The 11,684-nt window shown below is 36.3% G+C and overlaps 1 protein-coding gene across 1 annotated transcript in view; it reads right to left on the reverse strand.

Annotated features, from left to right (window-relative positions):
* Positions 1 to 274, reverse strand: part of LOC140693376 (uncharacterized) — a 160,493-nt gene extending 160,219 nt beyond the window's left edge. The window contains exon 1 of the mRNA XM_072957280.1: positions 109 to 274. Coding sequence (XP_072813381.1) covers positions 109 to 274 — 166 coding nt within the window. The remainder of the gene's footprint in view (positions 1 to 108) is intronic.
* Between the last annotated feature and the right edge of the window lie 11,410 nt (positions 275 to 11,684).

Raw genomic sequence — 11,684 nt, forward strand, 5'->3', positions numbered from 1 at the left:
TTCTGGAAGTCAGAAGTCCAAAATGGGTTTCACTGGGCTAAAATCGAAGTGTCAATAGGACTGACTGCATTTCTCCTGGAGGCTTTAGGGGAAAATCCATTTCTTTACCTTTAACAGCTTCTAGAAGCCACCTATATCCCTTGGCCATGCCTCCTGTATAATCCAAGATAGGCTCGTCATCACAGACTCCTTCATCTTTTACCACAGGTTCACAGGTTCCAGGGATTGGAACTTTGGCAGTTTTAAAGTGACTATGCTTCTGCCTGCAAAGCATTTCCTCTAAACAATCCTTTACCACCAAAATAATTTTGTTCTCTGATCATTGTGTTCCTGTTACCCAGTCCAAACTCCTTCTGCTCGCTACATGACAGGCCAGTAAATAGAGAGATGAGGTGTTGGGGCAAGGAATGACAACTTTATTTGGAAAGCCTGCAGATGGAGAGGATGGCAGATTAATGTCTTGAAGAACCACCTCCTCCAGTCAGAATTCAGGCTCCCTTTATACTAAAAAGGGGAGGGGGTGTGGTTGGTTGCTGCAAACTTCTTGGTGTAGGAATTCTTTGTTCTTGGAATCCTTTGTTCTTGCAGTGGTCCACGTGGGTCAGATCATGTTGTCCCTCTAAACCTTCAATGAAACAAATATTATTTTCCATTCTGCAACTTGTTATCTTTATATGAGTGCAGAAGTGTTAAGAGCCTTGAGAACAGGCTGTCCTGTATATTTCAGGCTAAAGGCAACATTCTCTTACAAAAGGTGCAGAAACAGCAAGGCTAGGCCTAGAAAACAGGGCACAGGGCTAAAGCCAAAGGAGCAGATCTAATATGGAGTCAGATTTGTTCTTTTCTACTACATTCCTTCAGTGATTCCACATCAATGTCCAGATAAAATCCAAGATCTTACAGTGAGGACCCTTCTCAGTAGATCTCCAATTCTGCTCTTAACTTGCACCAGTACTGCACTCATATCTCTTATTCCAGCCCATATCTCCTGTTCTGCCCCCTCCTCCCTACACATGGCCTCCCACCTGGGTCCAGGTAAGAGACAAGATAGGAGAACATGAAGCTGTGATGTGATGAATAGAGAAAATTGGGGAGTTTGGTGGTTTATTTAGGAAATAGAATTATCTTTGCTTAATGATCTCTTAATGGGCTAATTTGAGCTGAGAGGCATAAGAGAACAAACCAGGAAAGCCAAATTCTGAATAAAGAACAGGTTTTGGGTTTGAGAAATATCACGAGTCTCAGTTTGTGACATACTTTGAAAATATGCAGTTGATGTTAGGATAAGACAAGTATTAAGTTTCATGGACTCTCATGCAAAATTTAAGGCTACCATTTACGCCAATGCATCAGTGTGCATTTTAATTATTTACATATTTGAGTTATACATTTTTAAAAACAAGATAAACATCTGACAATACAAGGAGCTACCGTCTTCTAAAAATACTCCCCCTTAATGACCTATAGGTGTTCCTTTTAGCTCTTCTGCACAATCTTGCAAGACTAATGCAAGTTATAAATGATTAGATAATTGTTGGTTTCCATGGTAGTGCCAAGCATCCTGTGAGCTGTAAAAGACAATTGGCCCACAATCTTAAGTTGTTAGTCTATTCAGTGTTTTTGATTTAATTCCTGGGGCAGGGTGTGAATAGCTAACTAGGTGAGATTTGCCTTTAGTTTGCTTGCAACGCTTTATTTGATGCCAATTCATGAGTTATACTTGCTGCATTATAGGATCTCATTATCATTAATTAAAAAAGCACACTAAATAGATGTTGGAATTACACATCAGGCACTGTCTGCTGGATGAGAGAGCTAATGAAGGCAGTGGCATTGCAGCTTACTGGCATGAAGGAGCCCCCAAATGCAGGCTTTGTTCCTGTTGTCTTCAGTATGTAGCGTAAGTCTTATAATACTTGTTCAAACTCAGGCTAACGTCTGATTCATAGGTAAGAACAATGAACAAACTCTTAAGTGAGAGGATGTTTACTATATCCCAGCCCTCCACGAAGGACTACTGACTAATACTGTGCCTGGCACATAATAAGTGATTGGTAAGTAGTCTTTGAGTAAATGTGAATAACAAGTTTAATTATTTCTATGAGTGAAATAAATCATTGTATTTGTTAATCAGCAAATTTTAAATCCTCATAAAGAGGTGCTAAATATCCTTTGCATGGCAACTTTAATCAAGGTTTATAATGTCTGTGAAGATTTCCCTTCACACGCACATGTACATACACACACACACACCTGTGAACAAGACCAAGATTCAACACATGTCTGTAACTTTTCCCCTACTTCACTATTAAAACTCTTGCCGGGTATCTCAAGTTTACAAAGAGACTGAAAACACAGTCCATTACGTCAGCAAGCTCGTAGTACACTAGGAATGACGGAGCAAATATAATGACAAATATAAACACAAACCAGGATGCTTCCAATAGTCAAGTCACTAATTCCAGATACATTTTATATCATGTTTAAGATGTGCATACTAAATATCTAGGATTTGAGTGTTACTATAAATGAACACAATGTTTTTTCCTCAAATGTTTGAAACCAAATTTTAAAAAGAAAGAGTATTATTTAGAAATAGGAGATTAAGATTTCTGAGAAGCCAGTTTGCAAGAGGTTTGGAAACAATTGGAAGCTAATGGTTCAGAAAACATAAGACAGTAGTTACCGCTAAAAAGAATTTTGAAGCCTAATAACCTCATGATGTCACCACCATTCTTAGTCAAAGTGCTAGACCTGGATACAAAGAAGAAAGGGAGCTTGCCCATAAGGCAGTCACGTGGATTTTTAAGGGTATATGTCCAAATTATTGGCTCATAGGGCAAGGCGGTGGGGAGGTTATGACAAATACTGAGTTATGAAAAGGAATAGCAGGGTTATGGATGGAGATAAATACGTATTTCTTAACTTTTTCTAGTACATTTTCTAAATTAGTGGAGTTTTCTGACTGGGTCATTTATCTGACTAAATGAAAAGAAAGTTCATATAAATTCAAGCAAGGCTTCGTGTACTGATTTTATTGCTCCAGACCTACTGTACTTTGGAGTGAAAGAATCTGAGATAACCTAACCAATTTAGAACAACAAATGTTGTAATGATCGACCTGATCAGATTTTCATAAGGAGCCAAAATCAATGAAGCAGACTCAAAATCAATGTGCTGGAAAGATGATAGACCTATGTGATTCACTTATGAAATCAAATCGGGGAATCAGGAAAAGTTGAACTTCATTATTCTCTGAGTGTGTTGACTGACTGCTAAAATGACATTTGAAAGGGAAGAAGAAAAGATCACGAACATTAAGATTCAAAACAGTTCTATTTCTTTTCTGAAGAAATATTTCATAATTACATGTCATTTCAATATGGGCAAACCAAAGGATCATGGAAGAGGAAAAAAACAGAATGTTTGGAATTTTTTAAAGTTTCTTCTCTTAGAACACTTAGAGAAACAGGATCATCACCATGAACTTTTTATAAGATGATAAAAAAAACTTAAATAACAGTTGTAGATAAACAAAATATAAATTATCTCTCCATCTTTAGAATCAAATTTGTCAATTATGTGCTTCTTTTTTTTCGGATGGCTTACGAAGGACAAATTTTTAGTTCTTTCATTTTCTGAAGGAGGACTGAAAGTGGATAAGCTTTTTAGCTAGCATTTGTGAACCCCAGGAAATTGCTGTATCCAGTGAAGAATGAATCACTCACTAAACTTCACTGCAAATGAAGGAAATGCTTCAATAGCTTTTCCCTCATTACTAACTAGATATTTATATGAAAGAAAGAAGTGTATTTCAATAAGGAAAATGCGTCAATTGATAATAGTTGCAGAACACATTGTCGCCGATACCAAGCAAAGAGAGATTGCACAGGGCGATGCATTCATGTTTAATCAAAAATGCTGTCCTTTGTCCTGACTTCACCAACATTCTTCTTTATGCAGCCAGATTCTAATATTATCGTCCTGATTTACTAACTGTAATTTTTTTTCCATTTCAAATTGAGCCACTTCAAAACTTTCAGTTTGCAAGTTCAGTAAAATGTAAGTAAAGGAAGAATTTTACTACTTTCAGGCACTTGTCCTGTGTATGGTTTTATACCATTGCTCTATTTGTCATCTATTTGCATCACCCACCATCAAGTATTACAATAATAAATACAGTAAAATGCTTAGAGCAGCTTAAACCTGACTTGTGTTGCTGAATCCTCATTTATTTTTAAGGTTTCCAAGAAATCAGATTGTTCAGCCATGCTCTACTCTGCATCTAATATGTAATGTCAAGTCAGAAAATGGCTTTATAAAAATTTTCAACATTGTAAGTACATCTCAGAGAAAGTGCTCTTGATGGTCCCTGCTCTAAGTCTGGCTTTAAATCTGCATCAGGACTGAAATATAATCACAAAACAGAAATTCTTAGAGGTTGTGGTTTAGCTGTATACTGCTGATGTTAATTTTTTTTTTTTGCAGAAATTGGGAAAAATGCGAAGAAAAAAATCCCATAGCAGCTTTGTAACATGCTTTGTAGAAACTGACTCTTCATTCACTTAAAGAAGTGGAAACATTTTAATATATTACTCCAAATGGATAGGAAGGGCTTAGACATTGGAGTGGAAATTGGAGCCAGGCTGTATTGTGCTACAGATTGAAGGAAGCATTTGCAACTCTGCTTTACTTCCATGAATGACTGAATGCTCATTGCTTAGTTTCCCTCAGGGTGATCAATTGCTAAGGGAAATATCCTTCATCTTTTCCCACGAATGGGACTGATTCATGGCTGCTTCCATGAATTTTTATTACGTTTTGCATGAAATTGGCAAGGCTTGTGTATTATACATTTCTAAATGGGAGCTCACTGCTGAAAGTTCTTCCCAATGACTGGTTTTGTTTTAGAAATCCCCAGATGAACATCTGTGTATCTATCTAGTGGCCTATGTGTCACAATTACAAAATAAGTAAAAATTTTGACTTTGCTTTGTTAATTTTTAAAAAATTTTTCCATTTCATGATATTAAATGACAAAGCAATTTAGTGTAAGGTTCGTATGAGTCATATAACTCAGTTAGTCCTGAAGGAAACCACATTTGGTTACTTCACTGCCAGTGAATAAAATGGGTGACAAGCAAAGTTTATTATTATATTAAAGGCTACACACCTTGTTCCTAAGATTTTCCGCATGAAAGATAGCAGAATAAAGGGTATCTATTTTTTCACTAAGGTATGTAGGTAAGTTGCCCTGTGCAAGTGGTTAGGGAATTACCAAGGCTTCTACCTGAGATCTTCACATTGTAACTATTCAAAGCAAGATACTTTTCCTTCAGTAGTCAGTAAATCTTCAATGATGGTGACTGATGTAATGGGTTAAAGTGACTTCAGAGCTGCTATAAAATCCACTTGTGCTCTCTTTCTGAGCATGAAACTATGACCCACAGAATCTGTACTCATAAAAAGATTCTTTATGCACTGGATCTTGTGTCATAATATTTCCCAGTATTGTACAGCTTGAAGTTTTCAAACAGTTACATTTTATAATTTACTCAAAATATTTTCACAACAGTGAAAGCATAAAATTTTATAATAAGGCAATGTATATATTTGGAAGTTGCACACTCAAAAAGTTTGCTGGAGGGGAATGCATTCTTACAAATCAACCAATTACTGCCTTAGGTTATATGCTCTACTGTGACTTTTTCTGCCTGCTTTATTCAGTTTTGAATAGTCCATTTCTAGAATGTTTTTGGCACTTATTACACATTCCATGAATGTTCATTCAATGAAGGTTATGGATGCATGAAACCAACATTGTTCACATTTTGTTTTGAATGGAAATTTAAAGGGTTGCTTTAAGGCAAAAGTCTTCTACATAGACACAATTGTAATATCCAGCTTAAGAACGTGTTACAAGCAATTTTGGGGTAACACTCTTTAATACATAATAAGATTCAACTTCTTTGGAAATCAATCTAAAAATCAATAGAGTAACTTACTAATATTTTATTATCACATAATCAAATTGTTTAAGAAGAGGAACTTTCTCCTGACAACACACTTTTTCACAATTCACAAGATTGGTAATGTGGGGAGTGCCATTTATATCTACATAATTTTATTTAGAGTACATTTCATGGAAATAAAAATAGTGCTAAGAAATATTTCCTGATTGTTGAAGTATGGATGGCTTTTGTTTATTGTAGTCATGACTGCCATCTTTTCTCATGTTGCTTACAAGAAACATACATTATTTTTCCAGGAAAAAAAAATTTAGTTAAAATGGCCTGTAAATTCACAATTGGAGGCAAGCCTTTGCTTCCATCACAAAGCAATAAGATGGCTATGAAAATATGATATATATAAAAAGAAAACATTAAAATAAGATACCTTGATTCAAAAAAATTATTATCTGCATGGAGTAGAAGAAAGAAGAGAATAAGGTGAAGCTTCTGGCTAGCTGGAAGTAGAAGGTTTGGCCACGGACTGGTTTCAGGAACAAACAGTTCAAGGATTAAAATCATTGCCTGTGAGGTGGGAAATGGAAGGTGAGTTGGGAACCTCCAAAAAAAGAACTTAACTTGTCTGGTAATCAGAGGAAAGCAAATTAAAGCAAACATGAAATAAATACTATTTCACACCCATCAATTTGGAAAGAAGAACGAAGAAAGAAAACAAATAGCAGAATAAGTCAGACAATTTCAACTACCAGTAGAGAAATTAGAACTTTCCTCTGCTGCTGGTGATGGTTTTGACAGCCAAGAATTACTATACACTTACTGTGTTGTAGACATTTTTCCAATCGCTTTATACATATAACCTATTTAATCTCTACTGCAACCCAATCAGATAGGTATTTCTGTTATGCTCATTTGACAGACAGGAAAACTGAGTTACAGAGAAGTATCTTGACAAGGTCATAGGTCTAGTTCTTAGGGAGTCTGACACCAGAATCTGTGTAACCCTGAAAATATAAAATAATACAGTTATTTTGGTGAGCAGATTGAAAAATTATACTCAAGTTGAAGAGATATACATCAAAGATGACATATGTCCATTTCTGGGTGTCATTTCCTACATCTTATAGGTGACATCAAGGAGGTGATTTCATAGAGGATCCTTGCAGCGTTATATATAATTTCAGACATACACAGCATTTATTTTGTACTTAGCAAAAGTATTATATGTACTCTTTTATTCTCCACAAAAATCTTATGAGGGAGGTACTATTAATATTTCCACTTTAAGAATGAAGAGAATGAGGCACAAATAGGTGTGCATAAAATAGCAAAATATTGAAACTACCTAAATGCTCATTAATAAGAGAACAGATTTTTAAGCCTAACTAATGTATTCATAGGTGGCTTAAAGCAGTTACACAATGAACAGCATTTGTACAATAAAAAGGCACAAGTCTTAAAAAGTAATTTAAAAAAAGTTTATTGATGGTAATATAGTTTTTAATTTAGGAAAACATAAGGATAATATTCTGTATGTAGGTAGAAGACTTCTTTTGGTTTAGGAAGGAAGAAAATGGAATTGGAAATTGTCTGCCAAGGATCACCCATATCTGTATTGTTTTTGAACAACGAATACCAAAAAGCAGAGCAGTGAGTGCACTACTGTTCCTTATGATTTTCCATATTTTCCACGTGATTGATATCTTTTACACTAAAATCTGTGACAGTAAATTAAGTTGCATCCATTATGTAATAAGCAACTTGATGTTAACTTTATTAAACTTATTAAAAATTTACCTGTCCAAAAGAACAAGTTATCATGAAAATTAGCTAATAGTATTTATCATTTATTAAGAATTCATTTTCTGAAGCTGTATTTTTTTAATATTATTTACTCACTTAATTATTTTATAAATTCTATCAAACTAGGATAAATATTATTGCAATTGCTTTCTAAAGACAAAACTATTAAATGATTGAACTGGGATTAAGTGTGGCTAGTACCCACATGAAGGGGTTCAACCAGGTCCCCAGAGTTCTATAAGTACCAATGCAGACTACTCCCAGAGTCCTTAAAAGAAAAAGCTGTTTCTGACCTCAATAACTTTCTTTTCTGGAGATGAGTAAGGAGCAACTTAATCACCTGGATGTGAGCCTGGTTCCCAAACCCACATGCTTTTAACTGGTTGTTTTACCTTCACCTCTTCCTGGGATCTGGGTTGCACCAGAGTTTTGGAATTGGCAATGGAAAAGTGATGTCATGGACCAGAGATAGGAAAAGGTCCAAAAGTAATGAGAAGGAAAGATTTCATACAGGTCAGCTTCAGCAACACAGGTTTCTCAAACAGGGTGTGTAGAATTGTCCTTAAAAAACCAATGCCATCTATACATAATTTGTTATTTTCTTGGTTATTATAGTAAAGCTTCTCTCAGCGAAGGTCATTGTTTTCCTTAATAGGATTATTCTTCAGATCACTAATTCTAAAATTTTAATATTTTTCTTTGTGATTTACCTTGACAAATGAAGCTACAGCTTTTGAAATTATATGTAATAAATGAGGTTTTATATATTATGCTTACAACTATGGTGACATTGAGAATGAAAAAATCTAGCTCTATAATTCAACAATGAATCAAAGACAAGCAATGTTATGGGACTTTCACAGGGGCTTCATATCTCTGACTGTTTCTACACATTGACTTCAGTAAGCTGTTTTTATCTGTTATGATGTCTTGTGATGTTAAATACAACTGTGAAATAGACACCTCATGTCCATATGTTTCCACATATACAGACATATACACACAGGTGGCTATGAAACCCAGATTCTCCTTTCTCCCCCTGTGATTACCTATGAGTATATGAGTCAGCTGTCATATGGAAGCTATATCTCAAAATACTTCATGAGTGTTGATATATAAACACACTGCATGAAGATATTATTTACCAGCCCTTTTCCTTTTAAACATTGGGATCTATACAAATATTTTTACTATAGACATAATAGAAAGTTACATTGAAATCATCCCATTCTTTTAAAATCTTTATTTACCTTTATTATTTGTCACTAAGAGAGCTTTCATTCTTACTCACATCTGTACTGAATATTTTTAGGCAGCAATTGTCACAAAATTTAAACTGGTGGTATATAGCTAGTCTCTTCATTTGTAATCAATTTCCTCATAGACAAAACATGGTTTAAAAGGTCTGTAATGTTAATGTCAGATACACAATCACATCTTTTTTTCATTGGCTCTGAAAGTATATAGTTTGCAGTACTTACACACACAACATGCCCATAGATGTTTGTCCTATGATGTTCACCCCGCACCAATATCCTGACACCTACATTATATTCCTGTGTGCCAGTGATCTATTGCTGTGTAACAAAATGCCCTAATACTTAGTGGTTTAAAACAGCAAAAACTATCTGGTCATTTTTCTGCAGTCTGGGTAGGATTCAGTGGAGATGTGTCTCTGATTTATGTGATTTGCTGTGGTAGCTAGCATTGCTTTTATAACCATATTCAGTGGAGAACAGCTTAATGGATTTCTCTCTCCATCTTCTGAAGCACAAATTAAAATGACCCTCCAAAGTGGTTTATGGGGAAAAAAATTTATTTAGCATGAATAGATTTATATGAATGAAAGTTCAGAGAGAATCTTTAGGAAGAAGGAAAAGATATAAAAATTGTAGAAATTATCAAGGGCGGGTTAGAAAATGGAAAGTCTGGAAGGGTCAGAGATAAACATTGTTCATTTAATAAGTCTGCCCACTTGCCTGCATACCACTCATGGAAATTGAGCACCTATGAATGAAACCACCATTTACTTCCAAATTAACATATTGGAACCCAGGACTAATTTTTCTTTGACTCCTCTGTACCCTAGAGTTGAAAGCAGCTAGATCTTAAGTTCTTTCAAATCCTAAGAGAAGTACATCATTAAAAGTTTCTGAAAAAGAGATCAGCTTAGCTGTCATTTCCCGTGGCATTGACTTGGAAAACAGTTCATGTCCATATACCTTTTCAGGCCCTGCAGATGTTTTAGGTAACTTAATTTTAATACATGCTAAATCCGCAATACAATTTTCTCATTTTACATGTGCGAAGAATTTTTTTTGAAACAGAACATCAAACTAGTATTTTCCTCTAGGACAAAGTTTAAAATCCATTTTCAATTTAGCAGATAATCCCACAATTGAATGAGGGAGCTCTCCATCAGTAAGCATTCCTCAGGCTGAGGCTCGAAGAGTTTTACGAACATCTATTTCATTGCATCTCACGTTGGCTCTCTGGCATTTAGATAATGTCAAAATGTCAATAAAGAATGTCGATAAAGAATGTGGACTCTGTTCCCTCAGTTCAAATGAGTCAGTGGGTCAGCCAGATGAATGCCCACAGCATTGTTATTATCCTGTGACAGTTAATATTTTTAAGTAAATTTCATGGCTTTATTGGTCTGTGACCAGTAACTCTTCAAGGGCATTTTCCCAACCTTTGAGAAAGGGTGCATGGAGCAACACTAAGTGAATCTGAAAAAAATAAAACAGATCTTATTTGCATGATTTAGCCATGCATTTTTTTTGAACACCTACTGATTATTCAGCTTTGTTTTAAGGGATATGCAAATTATATTTATCACACCCAAAAGCTGAAAATTGAATTGAAGATATAACTGTCAATGTAAAATAATTGTACAGTGTAAAAGCTGTGAGTCAAGTTTATTATGTCTTACTGAGGACTACAGCCTAGGTGACAGCCTCTTATGTATCTCTGAGAAACTGCTTCAGAGACTTAAAGGAGGAGGTCAGTATAGATGTGATTTTGGCAAAGGGGTATGTTAGGCAATACACCTCAACGCACACATCACAGTAGGTTGATCTTAGTCATGAGGAACAGTTACCATGGTAACGGCTTATGGTTGATGGTTAATGGCTAGTGCTTTCCTAAGTATGAGAAAAATGCAAGAATTGGGGTTCACAAAATTTTCTCCTGAAAATATCTAACTTTCTGTAGGCTTGTTCTGCCAGTTCTCCAAGAGCACAAAGTGCCTCATTCCTGATCTCTGCGCTGAAAACCTTTCAGGGTGTATTCAAGGTCATGGACTGCAGGGGCTCAATCCGTTTTTGTGGGGGTCCCAGGCTGTTCTGTTCTGCACACACCCCCAGCCAGAGCTCACACCGCCCTCCAGTCCCCTGAGGCTGCCTCTGTGCAGGGGGCCCGGCCCTCTCCCTGGGCTCCTCACCCATCTCCATCAGTTGTTGCTGGGGCCGGGGATGGTAGGGACCCTCCGTATCACTTCCATGTTCTGTCTGCCGCGCTGCTGCCACTTTCTCCTCAGAGCCTTGGAAGCTCTGCTTCCGCCCCTGCTGACCTCCCGGCTGGAGAGGGGATGTCTCAGCATGAGGGTGCCTTTCTTCCTACGCTGCTCCCTCCTTGCAGGACTGATCCTGCACTGAATTTTTTTCCTCTTTTTTTTGCTTACTGAATTTAGTGAGAATTCTCCTGTATTTTGAAGCAAGAGACACTTTGCCAGAGTTCAGTAGGTGTTCTGTGTGATTCAGTGGGTCTGTAGACATAATTCTTGGCGTGGTTGTGGGAGAGGGTGAGCTGTGTGTCTCTCTACTCTGCCATCTCGGCTCCACCCCTCTGTCATGTACTTTAGATCTCTTTAAAATCAAGATAGAGAGGGAATGTCCTTGCTCTCCACACTCC

This window comes from Vicugna pacos, unplaced genomic scaffold (genome assembly GCF_048564905.1).
Source record: "Vicugna pacos unplaced genomic scaffold, VicPac4 scaffold_19, whole genome shotgun sequence".
NCBI classification, from domain to species: domain Eukaryota; kingdom Metazoa; phylum Chordata; class Mammalia; order Artiodactyla; family Camelidae; genus Vicugna; species Vicugna pacos.